Source organism: Thermobia domestica, chromosome 10, assembly GCF_964235325.1.
Source record: "Thermobia domestica chromosome 10, izTheDome1.hap1.1, whole genome shotgun sequence".
Classification (NCBI taxonomy): Eukaryota; Metazoa; Arthropoda; class Insecta; order Zygentoma; family Lepismatidae; genus Thermobia; species Thermobia domestica.
Window position 1 is genome coordinate 233,042,695 of NC_137463.1, and position 18,796 is coordinate 233,061,490.

Consider the following 18,796-nt stretch of genomic DNA (forward strand, 5'->3'; position numbering starts at 1 on the left):
CCACTCAAGTACATATCAATCTAAATATTAGCTTTTACCTGCCAGTGATGGGACGATTTTTTGTGTACACAGACATAACTACAAGATTTTTTTTTTTTTTTTATTTTTGATTACAATTTATTCTGGCTCCTATAAAACATATAATCTTAAAAATTAATTAGCAGAATGTTTTTGTTTTCGTTTCACCGTAAACTTATTTCAGGATGAATTCGTTCTGAATTTTCAATAAAATCTGTAATTGTTCTGTTCGACAGACCTTTATCAGTATATACAGTTACCTTCAAGAAGATTATTAGCCTGTTTCAAACTAGACTATTAAAAAAACCTCATTTCCGAAAAATATAACGCCCTGTGCTCTCTTCAAAAAAAAAAACTGCTCACAATCTTTGGACGTATTTATCTAATGAGTTGAGAGTACACTTTGATAACGGTATTATGTAGCATATTTTAATCCGAATTGACAATTTAAGAAGATAACTAAAATCAATTCAAAGTTGGAGAGACTAGGACCCAAGCTTTTGATTACCAACTATGGTAGTATTGGATAGCTATGATACTAAAGGTACAGCCATTCAATCTAAAGACAGTAAAGAGATTGATACACAATCTCTCCCCCCCCAAAAAAAAAAAAAATAAAATAAAATAAAAAACCAAGGATGGTTTAGAATATCTTGATCTCCCAGCTAACAGTATTGAACACGCTGATTACGCTCATTTGAATTAGATGTCAATTTGAAAAATGCAATAGACGTGAAAAATACTACCACCAATCATGGAAGTGTATAAGATAAGGATACATATCTAAATGGTAAAAAAAGATCACAACAGTAAATGTATAGCTTTTACGAGTGCCAAAGATTCTTTGAAAAAAACTCAGTCATGATAAGAGTATACGTAACTCAAATAATTATAATAATGATGTTGATGCATTCCAAGTGAAATCAGTCAATTTTAAAAAATGTTGTAGTTTCACCGTCTTCGATTTTGCTCATGTTTTGGTATGTTATGAGGTATCAAGAGAGGTGTTGATATACAAAGTGGCAGATGCTGATGGTTCACCGTTTCCAAGATACAGGGCACTGAATACGTGAACAATGCCCCAAACACATATATTAAAATATTTGTAGTTTCAGTTTGGAAATGTGAGGAACATGAAACTTTGTACACATAATAATATAGGGGAACACACAAAAAGGTAAGGAACCAGTATCACCAATGTTGCCATCACAATGCACAGCGTGTAATTTCATTAATCTAGGTGGCCAAATATCGTTATCGTCAATAATGTGACTTGAGATCAATTGGTGAACTATCACGTGCACGAAACTCTTCCTAACTAGAATGTGTAGTTTGTTTTCTCTGACCTTCGTATGCCCGACCACAGAGTCCTTTACGTAAGTTCACAAATACGGTGTATATAACAGCTGCAAAACAGCGCCCAGTCAATGTGGTAAAAAGTGCACAGCAAGGAAAGATGAGTTTGTATGTGTGCTAGCCTAAGAGGCGGATATAATACATGAATGTATGAACTTTCCTGCAAGCTAAACAGCGTGCCGAAATTTGTTACATTACTGATTGTGACCTGAGACGGAAAATATAGAAGCGCGGCATCGTTTTGTTTCACTAGTTAGACTTTTATATGTAGACTTTTAAAAGGTATTACTCCTGTCTTCCGCGACGAAACTTTGTAAATATATTTTTCATAGTGTTCTTAAAGGGACACAAAAAATGTTTGCTGCAAACAGAGTGGCAATAACACTGTTTCATTGACAATGTGTGCATTAAATCGTAGAGTTATTTTCGAGTTGTGGAACAAATGTGACGAAAGTGCATGTAATAAAGACATTTGGAAGTACGTAAAAGAACAGTTTAATTTGCAGGAACACAATGAAGATGTGCAGAAACTAGTGAAGAACAGTATTAGCATTCTGTGTGCGAAAATTAGATCCAGATGGAGGAAGTATGGTCGAAGTAGGACGATATTTTTGAAATACAATGACTATGATTAAATGGCGATGCCAGTCTTGATTTAGGAGCACATAAAATAGTGTCATGTTCATTGCAACAGAGTACAGATGATACACCCAGTAGCAACAGTCGTGGACGTCCACAGAAACGTTTTGCAGAATTAAATGGAAGATCTAAGACAAGGAAAGTTAAAACTCTTGGGGAAGAAGGATCACATGAAGAAACGGTGGCTGCAGCACTGAACAATTTACGTGAATCAGGAAAAAACGATGCTGCCAGCATAGTGTGGGAGGTGTCATTGCCTCTCCACAACGCGCAACGAAGCTCAAAAAAAGCATGAAAATTGTTCGTGCAAGGTAAACCTGTTATGTAACCTGATGAAAGATGTACAACTGACCTCCAACCAGTATAAGGAATTACGAGACAATGTAAAGGCGTACAACAGTAACCAGTATCCACCATATTACTTACTGCATGGAAGTAAAGACAACTGCTATCCAGCTAACATTACCGATTCAGATATATTTGCAGCAGTACCTCTCCAAGATCTACTTGATCATACAGTTAAACGTTTGTGTAAAGTTCAACAAGACATTTTGACGAATTTGCCATATCAACGATATAACCTATTGACTAAGTGAGATTGTGATGGTAGTCCCGATCAAAGCCGCTATAAACAAAAATTCGTGGTGGGTGAATTAGCGAGCGACAAATCTTTGTTTCGCATTTCTCTTGTGCCACTCAAGCTTGTTGCTATTGGAAACGAATAAAACGTAGTAGTTTGGCAGGATCCTAGGCCTTCATCAGTCCGCTAGCAGAATTCATTCCAGAACATTGCAACTGCCATGTTTGTTTTATTGTATAGTGCTAATTTGAATGTGTTGAGTAGTGTGTAAGTCAACATCATTGCAACTGTTGATTTGTGTTCTTTTGCAGAAATGTGGTAGTCCTACCAGTATCATGCAGTGTTCTGTTGGACTTGTAACTGAAGACAATTCTGACAAAAGGTCATACAGCTCGTCTGTACCCACACAAGCAATCACTGCTACATGTCGCATCGTCCGATAAATGTTGATCATGTTTGATATGTCTTGTTACCAAGTCCTTTGGCATATCATGTATGAATAACCCTTTATGACATGTGCATATTGATTTACTAGGAATTAGTTTTATTTCTTGGACACTATGTTTCTTCCCAAATTCAACAGTGATTTTCTTCAGGTTTCTTTCCTAATGCCTCCTTATGAACACGTGTGAAATCACAGCAGGTTCGTCCATACAAATGGTGGTATTTTGCAAGACACATCTTCTTGTGGTGTTCACACACAGTAGTAATATCTGCAGACATTCTTATCTTCAGTAGTTGCTACCGTACAATAATGTTTGACTTACACACCATTCAACACATTCAATCTAGCACGATACAATAAAACAAACATGGCAGATGCAATGTTCTGGAATAAATTCTGTTACCAGGCAGGGTTCCGAAACTGAGACTTGATTTTTTCCACTGACATGCTTTCCTTTTATATGAGATTGTAAGCATTAATTTTGGATGTCAACCACCTATTGATAAGGTAATATGTATTTTATAATGAACATATGAGTTGTAATCATAGACATCTACATATTGCATGCACTATTCGAATATGTTTTTCGCTATCTGAACATAGCCATATTGCACCTTTGATAACTCGGACAATACTGTGAACCACCAAATCATATTTTTTGTGCAAGGAGACATACAACGGGAGGTTATTTTCCCACATGCTGAACAATTTTCTTCCAGGCGACCTCCCAAATACGACCGATATTGACAACATTGAGTTACAATACATCCATACACAGGCAGGGGCAACATACCACTCGCTGAAATATACACCAATGTTCTGAGGAAGGTCCAAGGTTGTCAGTCACAAAATAAAGGTTAGTGGTTCTTTCCCCTTCTACTCCAAAAAGGTTATCAAACTTGGGTCATTTTTGCGTTAATGACCTTTATCTTTGATCCGCCATTGTGATGGTAACATTGGTTTCTTACTTTTTTGTGTGTTCCCCTGTACTACTATGTGTACTGTGACAAAGTTTCATGTGCCTCACACTCACCAAACTGTAACTACAAATATTTTAATATATACATGTTTGAAGCACTGTTCACGTGTTCAGTGCCCTGTATCTTGGATGGAAATGGTGAACCATCAGCATCTGCCACTTTGTATTTCAACACCTCTCTTGATGCCTCATAACATAGCAAAACATGAGCAAAATTGAAGATGGTCCCACTACATCCATGTGCTGATTTCGCTTGGAATGCGCCTGTTATAATAATAGTAATAACAGACAATGAGCTACAGTGGTTAAATCCACATAATTCAAGACAGCCTTCAAATTATGAACTATACAGTAATTTTTTGAATCTTACTAATCTATAATTGCCTAAGAAGTTCCAGATATTTTCAGATTTGATTATAAATTTAGTTTCCCTAACAAATACATACGACTCCCAGAGTTTATCTCTGTGATGGAAAAAACTGCACTATATATTCACATGATGCGGAAGAGTTGGAAAAATTTAAACTAGAATGCAAATGTGTTATAGATAATTAGATACGTAATTATATAGCAGGGTGTCTACTAAAATTCCAAAATGAAATTTCGTGACTTTTTCGTGACCTTTTCTTTACCAAATCATAAAATTTCCTAACATTTTCAAGAGCGAATTTGCGTGCGAATTGGGCCGAATTTTCATCCATGGATAGAAACGTGCTTTGCTTGCGATTTGGTAGCGTCTAAAGCTGACCACAGACATTTTTGGTGGTGAATTTTGACGTTTCACAGAACAAAATTTTCCAATATGTACTTACATTTGTACAGTTTAAAAAAAATCGTGACTCAAAAGCTAAATTTCGTGACTTTTTCGTGACATTCGTGACCGATAGACACCCTGTATAAGAAACAACCATGGAGCTAAAACAGGTCACCTAATTAGGGAATTTAAAAAATGGTTACAAGAAAATAATAGTTGGTGCATTAAACCGGATAAAAAGAATAAATTTAAAATTAGAAAAGAGCTCACCTAACTGTATTCAGCAGAAGACTATCCAATATTTCGGATACATGTACGAGAAACATAGAGGCTTAATACATGTTATGCAAAAGGTTCTTCATATGCTCCTTCTTCTATCAATATCACTTTAACTCTATAAGTTTTTGTAACTTACTTTTCGAAGTGACGTCGGTTAAATATACTAAGTTTTACGTGGGGACAAAACACGATTACATTATTGCCCCATTAAATTCAAATCTAGGTAAGTGCACTTACAATCAAATTACCCGTTCCAAATAAATTCATTTCCATTCCAGAAGATGAGAAAATTCTTCCAGGCGATAATCTTGATGTATCTTCGGCTTTATACAAAAACCAAGTGAAACCCTTCGAGAGGATCTCTGTTGTCAAATCAAAGTTATAGTGTTTGTTTCATTCTCAAAAATGAACGAAACTTATAAACGGACACTTCGGTATAGTACAGAAAATACGAAGTGGAAAATTCTTGCTAATGTATACAGCAAAGTAATAAAGATATACGGTACAATAGCAACAGTTCAAGGTTTGTTAATGAGATTGATAATAATAGTGTTTCATTCCCTATCCAAAATCCTTTTTTAAGTTTTTTTAAAAGGATACTTCATCCTAATGTAATAAGCCTAAAAAACGTTTCTATCAATCGTAGATGTCGCACAACGTAAAACTTTATTCTGCAAATAATGTTTGGTCCTTTGAAAATGTTTGGACAACTCCGAAATAGCTTCTTTATCATTTCGTGACTCCCTAAGATTTTCCTTTAGTCTGATGTTGATATTCCTTTTGGTCATCCCAATGTAAGTGTCTAGGCACGAACAGAATACCTCGAAACTACCGCTAAGGGAACATTTATCAATGAAATAAATTTTCAGCTAGCTCAAAGACCTTTCCAAATTTTTAGGTAATTTTAAGCTAACTTTTATGTTATACTTCATTGCAATTTTTCTTAATCTACACGACAAGCTAGGAAATAAGGGGAATGAAACCCATATATTTACCTGTTTGTCCTGTATTTTAGTTTCACCAATTTTTGAATTTTATATAATATTGGATTCCCTTTGTTGCCAACTTTCCATAAGGGCTTAACCCATCCCTAAGACCTAATGAGTTCTGTATTCAATTTCGTCGTTTACTGAAATGTCCATTTATAAGTTTAGTCCATTTTTGACAATAAAAAAATCACTCACTTCAACTTTGAAATGGTAACAGTAATCTTCGCATGGGCTCCATACTGGTTTTGGGTATAAGAGTGAAGATACATCAAGATCATCGAGTGGAACAATTTTCTAATGTATATAGAATAGATATTAACTTATTAAAACAGGTAATTTGATTGTAAGTGCACTTGCAGAAATTTGAATTTAATGGGGCAATAATATAATCGTGTGTTGTCCCCACGTAAAATTTAGTACATTAAACCGACGTCAGTTCGAAAAATACGAGCTTCCATGTTGCTAAGCGGCTAGCATACGCGCCTTTGGCGTAGAAAACCCGGGTTCGATTCCTGGCGGGAGCTCATATGGGTCGGATCTCACGTTAAGCTGTAGGTCTATGTTTCATGTAGCCTCGCTGCTAAAGAGTCGCTACACTGAAAATCAAATCAACTTCGAAAAATACGTTACAAAAATTTAAAGGTCCAATGGTATCGATAGAAGAAGAAGCATGTGAAGAACCTTTAGTACAACATGCGTTAAGCCTCTATGTTCCTCGTAAAAGGATACTCGTATAGTATCCGAAAAATTGGAAAGTCTTTGCTGTTAACAGAAATACAATTAGCTGAGTTCTTTACTAATTTTGAAATATATATATATTTCATAAGTTCTATTAGTAGGAATAAATTATAAATTTACTTAATGAGTAAAGGAATAAATTATTAGTCAAACTGAATTATCAGGATTACAAGATAGATAATGCAGATCTCTTACTAACTCTATGGACTATGGAACCCGAAGGTTTAATACTGCGTTCACAAAAAAGCTCTCTGTTGGCATCTGTCCTTAACCAACTGAATCCAGTTTCTACTTTGTATTCCTATTTCTGGGAGATTCATATTAATGTTATTCTCCCATCTGTGCCTGGGTCTTCCTAACGGTCGTTTTCAGATTGGTTCTTCGTTATGAAGTTTCCAGCATTCGTCATTCCCGTTTCTCTTAGATCCAAATATTCGTCTCAGGATTTTATTCTCAAATGCTTTGTCTGCGTTCTTCCCTCGGAGTAAGCGGCCATGTTTCGCAACCATAGAGTACAATAGGCATGATTATAGTTTTATATATTTTACGCTTCAAATTCCTCAACAAAATTCGCGACGAAAAAAAAAAAACTTTCAATCGACATTTAATTTCTTCCTAGAGATGATTTTAATCTGTTAATATTGATCCAAGATATTGGAAAGTATCAACTTTGACGACAATATGATCTGATATTTTGATGCATCCATAATTTGCAGTATTACGATCCCAGCAAATTTCCATGTATTTAGTTTTCTCTGCATTTACTTCTAAACCTATGTCTCTACAAGCGTTTAATACGACCTCTGCATACCTTTCTACTGTTCTACGTCATCCCCTATCAGATTTACATTATATCCTTTCGTTGCGGTTTTAATTTCAAATTAGATTATTCTTAATATCAACTATAAAGGGAAGATCTCTAGCCACATAGAACAAACTAATAAGCTGGTGTTTTGTTCCTTATTTCCAGAAAGCAGCGTATTTCGTCTTTCAAACCCTTTCGAGCCTCGTGAAACAGAAAACAACGTGCACTTCTGAGTAATAGGAAAGCCCGGAATATATGCTTTCTAATTCTTCCAGGAAAGCAGAAAATTGTCGCTGGTTTAAACCATGACATCTTACGATATATATTTTCTCGGGGTGAACCGAGGGCTGCACAAAAATTGGTCAAGAGCCGCATGCAGCTCGTGCTTGATTTGAGGGAATAGAAGATGTACCTCGAACAATTTATTTTACATTGGTAGTGTTTCCTATCAGTAATTACACTGGTATTTTTCGCAATCTTGTTTCTCAATACCTCTCCTTTGTCGAAATATGAAAAACACAAGTTTACATCAGATTAAGCATTGCATTACCTTCTTAGTTACAAGTTAAAAAATAAATAAATAAATAAATAAATAAATAAAACTTCATGACAGTTTTTTTTAGTGTGTTTTAACTATTAATCTTTTCCTATTTTCAAACTATTGCAGAAGAGTATCCAAACCGCTGTTAGGATAATTCAAATTAGTTCGAAGATATATATATATATAAAAAAAAAAAAAAAAAAAATTAAATGATCATTAATAAAGACAGAAATGGCTTCCGCAGAAAAGATGACATTTGGCTTTTTTTTTCTAGCTTTCTTGTCACATGGTGGCCGCCTCTTCTTTTCTGACATTTGGAACGCTGACGTAAGTTTAAAGTGGAATCCGAACCACCGTAATTTCAAAGCTCTCGTTGGAATAGCCATTAGACCAACAGGAGGTCTCCTTGGTTGCTTAGAATTAGCGCAAAAGAATACTACAGTGAGTGGTGATCGACTTCCCCCTTCGTTTTGTCTACAACACACGGTTTCTAATGGACGCCAGCTTTTCTCAACCACATAATACAAGGTAACCACAAAAGTTCGTGCCGTTTTTGACAGTCCATTAATCATAAGTTCATAGAGAGGAAACGAAATGACACACATGACTGCCATGCGATCAGAAGTAAGAGCAAAGATATGCCAAAGATGCCTCACGGTTGAGGTCGAGGATTAAGTCGCGGTCGCTACCTCGGTGTTCAGGTCGCGATGGATGAAGGGCGCACATACCGAAGAGGTCGCATCCTCGCTGTAAGTTCTGTTTGAGGAGAAACACACGGCCGCAACTATGGCACTTATAAAGAATAATATTCTAGGTATTTAATATTATTTTTCGCCTAAAATTCCACTATTTCAAGTCGATATCGAAAAATTAATTTAATGTAAAATCTAGTGCCATGCATTAAAAATATAATATGCATCTTGATAGAAATGAATCTACAAACAGGCCCTCGCAGGTTTCCTTCCCTCTTCTCTGGCAGTCTTGTTCTGTGCTTCGTTCAAGAAGCTTCAGCGCTTTGCAAAACGTCTTTAAAGCGTCGTGAAGTAAATTAGAGCAGTGGTTCACAACTTTGTTCGCGTCACGTTCCCCTCGTAAACTCTGTATTCTTCACCCCACTCCTTCCTGCTCGTTGGACGTGCGTGCTTTTAGTTTGACCCTTTCTGCGATTTCAGATACAGTATTGCATTCTCTAATTTTCAATAATAATAATAATAATAATAATAATAATAATAATAATAATAATAATAATATTCTCACAATTTCTATTTATTTCCATCAAGACTTCTGCATAAGTGTATATCATGTAGCTCATATTTTTTAAAACTTTCTTTTTCTTTTCTTTCGTTAATGAAACCACAGTTTTTAACAATTACTTTGTGCTTGTACTGTATTTAATTTAACGACACTTTGTTACAACATACGAGGCCGCGGTGGCTCAGTGGTAGAGCGTTCACCTCTGCTGCGTGGCGTCCCTGGTTCGATTCCAGCGAGAAGTGGGCTTTGTAGTGGACAAACACAGTGTGCAAGAGTTTTCTAAGGGTTCTCCCATTTACTCCCACTTCTTTTCATTCCAACTTTTCACTCATTTGTTATCACCACCGTCTCCCTTAGTTTCGGTGCATTATTGTGGGACGTTAAACTGGATATTTCATTTCCTTGTTACAACATTCGTAGTATCTGTAACTGCGACTGTAGGTTATTCTGTCGGTATCTTGAATCCAATTTTTTGGTCTTCACAACTTATCAGCTGGGCGTGCCCCCTGAGAGGAGTGTGATAAATTTAAGGAGATATGTGTAAGGAAATTATTTACATTAACATAATTACAAACCCGAACAACATAATTTTTATTTAAACTGTAATTTATACCAATAATATAACTAAGTAACATTTCTCTTATCAAACTTACGAAATGGGTGTGGATGTCGAATTTCATGTTTGCTCTGGGTGACACAAGTCCCAGTTATGGGCCTGAAAGCAGCTGTGACGCGTGCGAAATTATTCCGAACGTGATTCCTTGTTCAGTTTATTTTGTATACTCAAGTGTAGATAAAACCGTGGACTCCAGTGACAATGAAGGTAATGATTCTATCTCTACAATTATAAAATGGTAGTTACTTTCAATATTCAGAACAGCGTTATAGTGTTCATCCTATTAATAAGAGGAGTTGCGTGAATACTATTTATTCCTGGAACTGAAACAGCATCCATAATTTCATGAATATAAGAGAATGTCTATTGAAACTTTCGACTACATTTTTAATTAAATCAAGTAAAACAGAAAAAGACAACTACAATATTTACTACACGAACCCATTCCTCAGCGCTTCGTTACCTTTGGGAAACCAATGAGAACACTAGCCACAGCGATGCTTTCACTCAACATCGATGTAAAAATATACTCGGTTCTTCATCATCGTGGCCTCTAATTCATCATCGCGGTCAACCTCTAGGTAGATGTAGTGTGCATCTCCGGCAGGCGCTTACCCATATGAATCCATATGTTTGTGCCATCATCAAGGCAGCGGCCGCGACTTAAATCTCGACCTCGACGTATCTTTGGTATGTCCTTACCCTTAGTCTGACCACCAACCTTCAGTAATGCAGGCACGTCGCGCACACACAGCAGTCATAGTTTGTCCAATTCGAAGAGAAATGGAGGTATCGAAGCAGATTGTTCGCGTATATTTGTTGTATGACTTTCAAGTGGGCCTGCCAGCTGCCGCATCAAGTAGGCATTTGAAAAGAATGCCGCAAAGGATGCACCACCAGACAGTGGTTCCAGAAATTCTGTTCGGGAGATATGAGCCTTTCGGATGAACTTCGCAGCAGACGACCACATGTGTTGGGTGTCGAGGAGGACAGTAGTCTAATGTATGATGAACTTGCAGAAAAGTTTCATGTCTCCGCTGAGAGAGTCAGTCTGCACCTCCATGGGATAGGGAAGTCATATACGCTAAGCAAGTGGGTATTATCAGCAGCCAACAAGGAATAACAAGTGACAGCCTCTTTGTCCTTTTAATCGCTTGCTCACTGGTGACGAAATGTGGGTCTCCTATAACACTCCCAAGCGTACCAGACATTGGTTGTCACACCTTAAGATCACCTCCGCATCCACGAAACGTTATGCTCTTTGTATAGTGGAATCGTCGGAACGTGGTGCATTACGAACTCTTTCCACCTGATCGGACCATAACTGCTGACCTCTCCTTTCAGCAGTTGCAAGGGATGTACTGTGCACTGCAACAAGAGTCGGTGTTGGTGAATCGCAGACAATGCCAAGCTACATGTGGCAAAGAGGAACCGGGAGACTATTCGGCAACCTGGCTGGAGACACTGTATCGTACAGCATGTTCATCGGACCTTGCGCCAACATATTACTACCTGTTTCCATTTCCTCGACAACCCCTTCATGGGAGATCCTTTCTCAAATGCAGAAGACCTGAGGGACGCCTTCATGGACTTCTGTGCATTCACGTCCGCCGAGTTTTATCACCGAGGTATCGTTCAGCTGCAAGAACGTTGGCAAAAGATGTTGGATGCTGATGGAGATTATTTCGAAACCTAAAAGTACTATCACCCACTGCATTGCTCTTTGTTTGTCACTGCCCTAGAACGACAAGGATGTTTTTGATTACCTTGTAGTCAGTGTCGAAAAGTGATAAAGCCATGAGTAGTCCGTGTGTTTTCTGAACATGAGATTTTTTTTTTTTTTTTTTTTGTTCTTTTTACTGTATATCCAAGTTTATAGAGCTCTTCTCTAATAGAATCAACTGGGTATCATTCAGTGCAGAAGATTCTGTTAGAAGTATTGAGTCGTGATGTAAATTAATTTCAGAGAAAGATTCGAAGCTTTCCTTTTCATTTTGTTATTATGTCAGTTCTCTCCCGCTACTATAATACCAATCGTATTTAAAATTTCAAGCAAATATAGGCTATTACGTGCATCTTCTGGCATCTTCACATTTTTAGTATTATTTGGTATATATTTATGACTAAATTGCACATAAATTCTAACTCTTATTGCTACTACCTAATGTAACAAAATCAGTGCAAAATAACTCAATTAGGTGTTACGATTTAGTAAATATTTAACCCTAGGAATTATCTTTAAAAATCTTTCAACATAGGGTTGGCAAAAACCATGGTTTTTATTGAAAAAAAAAACAAAAAAACAGTTTTTTTTTGTTTAAACCCGTTTTTTTTAATTGCTCTATGTATTTATATTAGGTATGGGCAGAAATAAGTTTGTTTCGCCTTGGTGTTATTATGCAGCAACGGGGTTGTGCTGGAAGGAGTCACATAAGCTTAAAGCGGAATCCAAACCGAGAGAAATTGTTCTGCATTTGGACTTGAAACAATTGGCCACAAATGCGATGAGTCTGCCGACTCACTCACGAAGGACTCCTGATAAAAATACGTTGCACTGATCTTGACATACCTGTTAATATAATTGTCAAGAGTCACTTCAAAAGGACAAAAAGATAAATAGTTTCACAAATGAAACCATTGTACAGAATTAATCGGGAAACTCCCGCCTTAGCCATTGGGGAAATCCTGTTATTACTTTAAGTGTAAAGCAATAACGCAAAAATCCCGTTATTGCTTGGCATGTAAAATGTTATGGCCAAGTGGTACTGAACGTATCATGATCAGTACGCTAAAATTGAGGTATTAAATTACAAATTTAGTTATGTAGATATCATTCAATTAAACTAAAACTGAAAGTCCAATCCGAGCTAATGTTGGAAGCTACATAGGCAGTCGATAAATTTTGCCAATTTCTATCAATATATTTAAGCAACCTTGGCTTCTTTATAAAACAACAGGCATTCAGGCAAGCAGAAATATACAATTTGGTTTCCTTCCGTATTTTTAGGCTTAACATCCTTATGTTATACCTAGCTTATTAAGCGGAAGACTTTCGCTTAAAAGTGACATTCGAACCGCTATTTGGTTTACACTTGAAAGGAGGGTTGTGGTTCGAACCCTTCTTTCGAGAATTGAATATGGGAGCCTTAATTAAAAGGCGAAACGGAGATAAAACTAATGCAGATGGTTTGATATGTGGAAACGTCACCATGCAGTTCATACGATTTAAAGCTTTTTTTTTTTTTTTTTGTTTTTGTTTAAACCCACCAACCGTGAACAACAGTGAATTCTGAATTTTGGCTAAGTTTCTGATCCAAAGAGCCATTTTCTTCCCAAATTGCACATTATGTCTTCAAAGTGTGATACATAATACACAGATAAACACAAAGACTGCCATTACTACTAACATTATATTTAAATCTACTACTAATAACACTGAATGTAATAATTTAGCCGAGAACGAAATTTAAGAAAATACACTTACACACTCGAATACGGCCCTTCACGTTTATCATTTTCATCTGCAGATGGTGTTGGCTGTTCATTATTTACTTCATCCTCAAGCAGAGTCGATGTATCAACATCTTGGAAACTACAGTCTTCATTGATATTACTTAATTCTTCCTTTATTATAATTTCTGGGCTTAGTAGTTCCTGTTTAACTTCAACAGCTATCTCTGGATATAGCTCGCTGCTTACATTTTGCTTCTGTTGAATATCAGTTGCCAATCTAAGGATTGCTTTATCTGTTTTGTGATAGTCGTCGGTTGCCTGTAATCATTAGACACATTAGTTTAATATCTCTTTCAATTCTTTGTTATATAAAAATATAAAATTACGCTTGAATGTTTTAGGTCATTACAGTATTCCTTCCGATACATTTTTGATTAACCCTTAGAATACCAAGCCTAAAATGTTACGTAAAGTACAGTGAAACCTGTCAACTTGGCCTAGGTCGTCTTGAACCTGCATTTTCCCGTAAGACATTCGTTACTTACTACTCTATAAGTTGGCCACCTGTCTATCTTGGAAGTTGGCCACACTGAAGCAATGTTTATCCTATGATGATAATGATAAATTTACCTGCGCATCTTGGCCACGAAAAATACAGTTTTGTTATTTTTCTTAACTCTTTCGAATTGCCATATGAGAGGCAGATGTTCTGTATTTGTGACTGGACACAAAGAAGCATAGATTCGCACGATTTGTTCTTGGAGGTCAATGGCCAGAAGACTACCCTGATAAAGGGGTGGTGAAGAAAGATGTGAATAAGAAAAAGCACGTACAGGAATTCAGGAAATGGTTCTACGTATTTGTTTACCCTGTCTGTTTTGGTAAAACCATTAGCTATATCGGCTTCTTTCATCAGTGGGAAGCTTTAGTAATTCCGGAAAATTCTCAAGGTTAAAGCTCAATTGTCATTTATTGGCACCTGACTGCATATCAAAAGGTAGCGGAGGTTTTGAGATATAAATTTCCTCAAGATTTTCTCAAAACATCTTTTGCTGCGAGGGAAACACTTCTAGCTCATTAACAAGAGGTAGTTAACTACAATATAGAATGTGCATATCTGCCAAAAAGAATAAAGCAAATATGTCTAAAATGAACCACCATTCAGCAACAACTGGAAAGAAGTCATATAAATTGCATATGAATTTCTCAATTTATAACTTAGCTTTTCTTGTTTTCAATCTGAATAACTCAGTGTGCTATAATATCAATTTCAATAAACTGCGTACATACACTTCTATTTCATAGTTGTTTGTGTTACTGTTTTCAATCCAAATAATCCAATGTACTAGACTAGTTTTCAGGAAGAGAAAGGTATGCATATATATTAAACATACCATGAGGAGCGCCGATCCTGGGGGGACCGAAGGGCCCCGGGCTCCCCAAAGCTCATGTGGTTCCTATTTTATTTATGAGTATACAATATTTGGTATAATTTGAGTGCAATTTGTCTTAAAATCTTCATCTATATACATTCTGCATCTAAATGCCCCCAAAATTTACAGAGAAATCGGCGCTCTTGCATACTATAGTAATATTTTCTAGTACTGTATATTTTTATGATTACTCTATATACATTATTTATAAGTAGATGTCGTGCCACTGTTTATTAAAATTTTACAATCAAGTAATACTAGAAATCCTATTCTAAAAATACACAAATCACACTTATTTTCTGTAAGTTGGCCACCTGTCTAAGTTGGCCACTTTTCGATGGAACCGATGGTGGCCAACATAGACAAGTTTCACTGTACTAAGCTTGGGTCATTTTGACCCAGGCGTGTTTTTTGATAAAAAATATAAAAACTGATTCAGGAGTTAAAATTTTAACGTACAATAAAAAGGGCAATGTACCTGATCGTTTTTTATATTACAGTAAATTTTATACACTGTATACACTATCAGTGGCGGCTCGTGACACTTTCAAACAATACCTGAATTATAGTACTGTAACATTAGAAATTTATAAAAAGAAATACGCTGTTTTTGTTAGGAGTAATTCCTTTCAGACATGGTATTTTGATTACACCTGACAGTCCTTGTAGAGCGGTTCGCTGGTGCAGTGTGCTTTGCATACAAACTTGTGGCAGATTGCACACTTTTGACGGGTGAAGAATCACGTGGCTTGCTAGAAATAAAACCAGATATTATAGGCAATTGAACAACAATGTAGAAATTACTTAGAATGATAAGTACAGCGGTAAGTGTGGAGGGAGAAAGGGTGCGAAGAAAGAATTTGCTAAAAGAGAAATTTCTATTACTCTCACCCCAATCAAAGCTCGGTAGAACGAGGAAGGGATAATAAGCATACCGGCATACTACTACTACCACTACTATTACAACTACTACAAATAATAATAATAATAATAATAATAATAATAATAATAATAATAATAATAATAATAATAATAATAATAATAAATGTTATTTTTGTGTGCCGTGCCGCGGATTTGACCCAACTACACTTTCTGCCATATTTTTGGGTATTTTATGTTTATTTTATATATGAATTCTACTTAAATGGTTTCCAAAAGTAAAAATGGTTGCTAATGGAGGAATACCTAAAATGTTAGCCCACTACTGCTCTTTGAAATTATAGCATTTCTTTGTAAAAGATCATTTGGGTCAAATTGACCCAGTCTTGGTACTCGAAGGGTTAATACATACACATTGATGATTTGATGTAATTAGAAAGAGTAATATTATACGACTCATATACGAGAGTTGTTACATAATTTCTAAGTCTAACCAAGAAATATTATAACTAGACACGTAAGGCGCGCTATACATTACGAGATCAATCCTAGGAAATATCTTAGGATTTATCTTCGGAAAAATGTTATGACATATCTTGTAGGAAATCTTACCCTTGTGTGCCATACACGTGAAGATTTTTCCTGTCTGACCGAATGACGTATATCAACATTGTGAAATAGTTCTATTTAATAAAAGTATAAAGTTGAAGAATTACTATGCTAACCACACTGCACATCCCACTGATATTAATATCAGGCGCTATATTGTTAAATTGGATACCTCTAAAAAAAAAAAAAGCATAAGTCAGAAGGGTGCTGGTATACTTTTGGCGCACCACATTTTAGAAGATTTACAAGTAAAATTTAATACTTTGCATGAAAAGACATATTTATAAGGAACAAATTTTTTGGAAGCAACATAATTAAATACAAAGTAATACACCTGTATTTTATTTTTACAACTGTAGGGTTACTAGTGTAAAATCATTATAAATGTTTTAACGACGGTTAAAATAGGTGAGACAATGTTTAACAGAAAGGGTCCAGCTATTTTTTCTAAGAAATGCTACAATTTCGGTATTTTATATTCACATTAGTTTAGTTTAGGTTGGTTCAGGTTAGTTACGGTTATGTTACGTTAGATTATATTAGTATATGGGTCCAACACAATTTTCAAAAAGTGATAGAATTTCGCTTACTTCTATTAATATTAGGTTAGTTTAAGCTAGTTAACTTCATTAGGTTAGATTTAGTTAGGTTGTGTTAGGTCTAAGTACTTGCATCTTCCATTTCTCCTGTAAATTTTGTATGTTCTGCTTACTTCTGGACCCCTTCCGCGAAACTTTTACGTAAGTGAGTGCATATGAAAGTTGACCGGTGATACTATTTTCCACCACCGGTGTATTTCTGCATAGTTTACAGAAGCTATAATTTATGTTTACGAGTGGAGCGCTACTACCACGATACCATGACAAGTGCTATTCAAACTCTTATCATTGCCAAAACCCACTCGTTTTCACTACATCAACTGACGCGCCTGCTTCCTTCGCTCGCACCCCCTCACTGACGCTCGGAACCCCGCTTAACCCTGCTCTGGCTCGGTTAAATAGCATTCGTACTTTCTAGAAACAACCTAGCACAACTTGGTTTGCGTTTTTTGCACTATAGTTTTTATACTATATATATATCTTGACCCCGTATTTGTACGCAAATCGTAAAAGAATTGTAGTTTATCAACAATTGCTTTTGTTGGTTCCCTTCAGGGATTTTATCTATGCTATGTAAGATATTTTCATGTCGGTCAACGCAAATCATTTAGGAAATAGTGACAAATTATAATTTTTCAACAATTATTTCGAGTGGTACATCTAAAGTAAACCTGCACGATCAGAAGATACCTCATCATTTGTGTTTTCATTTGTTTTGTTTTCACTTTCTCTCACCTGATGTCGCTTAAATCGAAATCTTACGAATTTTCTTTCCGAAATAGAGCGTGCTCTAAACAAGAGAAATCTCATAGGATCGTTCAGAACACAGGAAATGACATAGAATCTGTTGCCATACACGTTGAGATTTTGACTCTAGGATAAATCGTAAGAGATTTCCTAGGATCTATCTTATAGTGTATAGCCGGCCTTATAATTGTAGTCCGTATTTACTGAAACTTCCTATGATGTCATACCAAATTTGGTATTAATATCAACTTCTTTCTTGTGTTACAGGTCCAGAAAGAAGAGTGAGCAAAGAGTGTCCAAATGGGAAATTGAATGCGAGAAGAAATGTTTAAAGGTGCAGGAGATCCACGCAGACACAGTTGATACTTTAGGTAATAGTGCCCCTTCATATGTAACAGCGAAGAAATGACCAGCCGAATTTAAGAGGAAAAGAACTTCCATTGAAAATGACATTCGATCAGAGAGGCCTGAGGAAGCACTAACTCACGAGAACATTGAGAAAACGCATTAAATCATGAATGATCCTCGAATGACCATCAGGCAGATTGCTGAAGCAGTGGATTTATCTACTGCAAGCGTTGACTGTATTATCACCCAGCTTCTGGGAATAAGCAAGGCAGTGGCGAGGCTTGAAGGGAGACAGCGTCTACCCTTTAGAATTTTATATATATTAAGCCTAAATTACTAACTTAAAATTTTGTAATTTAAAGATTCTGAACTTAAAATTTTGTAATTTAAAGATTCTGAACTTAAAATTTTGTAATTTAAAGATTCTGAACTTAAAATTTCCTATTATTTATTCTGAGCTTTTTTTTTTTTCTTTTTAATGCTTCCATATGAAAGACAGAAAGCAAAGCGTCTCGCGAAACCTTGAACATTAGTATATATATATTGTCTCTATGTGTCTTAAACATCAGAATAAAAAAAGACCTCCCTAGTTGAGATATATTGGCAATTTTATCACTTTTATGTTTTTCGCGAGAGTGACAAGTACTTTTACATGTCCCGGTAAACGCCCCTCTCCCTGAGACCCCCTGGTTCGAATTAAAAAAGAATGCTTCGTCTTGGTCTGAGGCCTAGACC

General features: G+C 36.1%; 2 protein-coding genes across 2 annotated transcripts in view; one reads left to right on the forward strand and one right to left on the reverse strand.

Moving 5' to 3' along the window:
- LOC145663077 (uncharacterized) overlaps window positions 1-18,421 on the forward strand; it is a 74,328-nt gene extending 55,907 nt beyond the window's left edge. Inside the window, exon 4 of the mRNA XM_081729294.1 lies at window positions 17,981-18,421. Within this exon, the coding sequence (XP_081585420.1) occupies window positions 17,981-17,998 (18 nt within the window). The 3' untranslated portion in view covers window positions 17,999-18,421. The remainder of the gene's footprint in view (window positions 1-17,980) is intronic.
- LOC145663076 (uncharacterized) overlaps window positions 1-18,796 on the reverse strand; it is an 89,322-nt gene that overhangs the window by 17,166 nt on the left and 53,360 nt on the right. Inside the window, exon 3 of the mRNA XM_081729288.1 lies at window positions 13,478-13,764. Within this exon, the coding sequence (XP_081585414.1) occupies window positions 13,478-13,764 (287 nt within the window). The remainder of the gene's footprint in view (window positions 1-13,477; window positions 13,765-18,796) is intronic.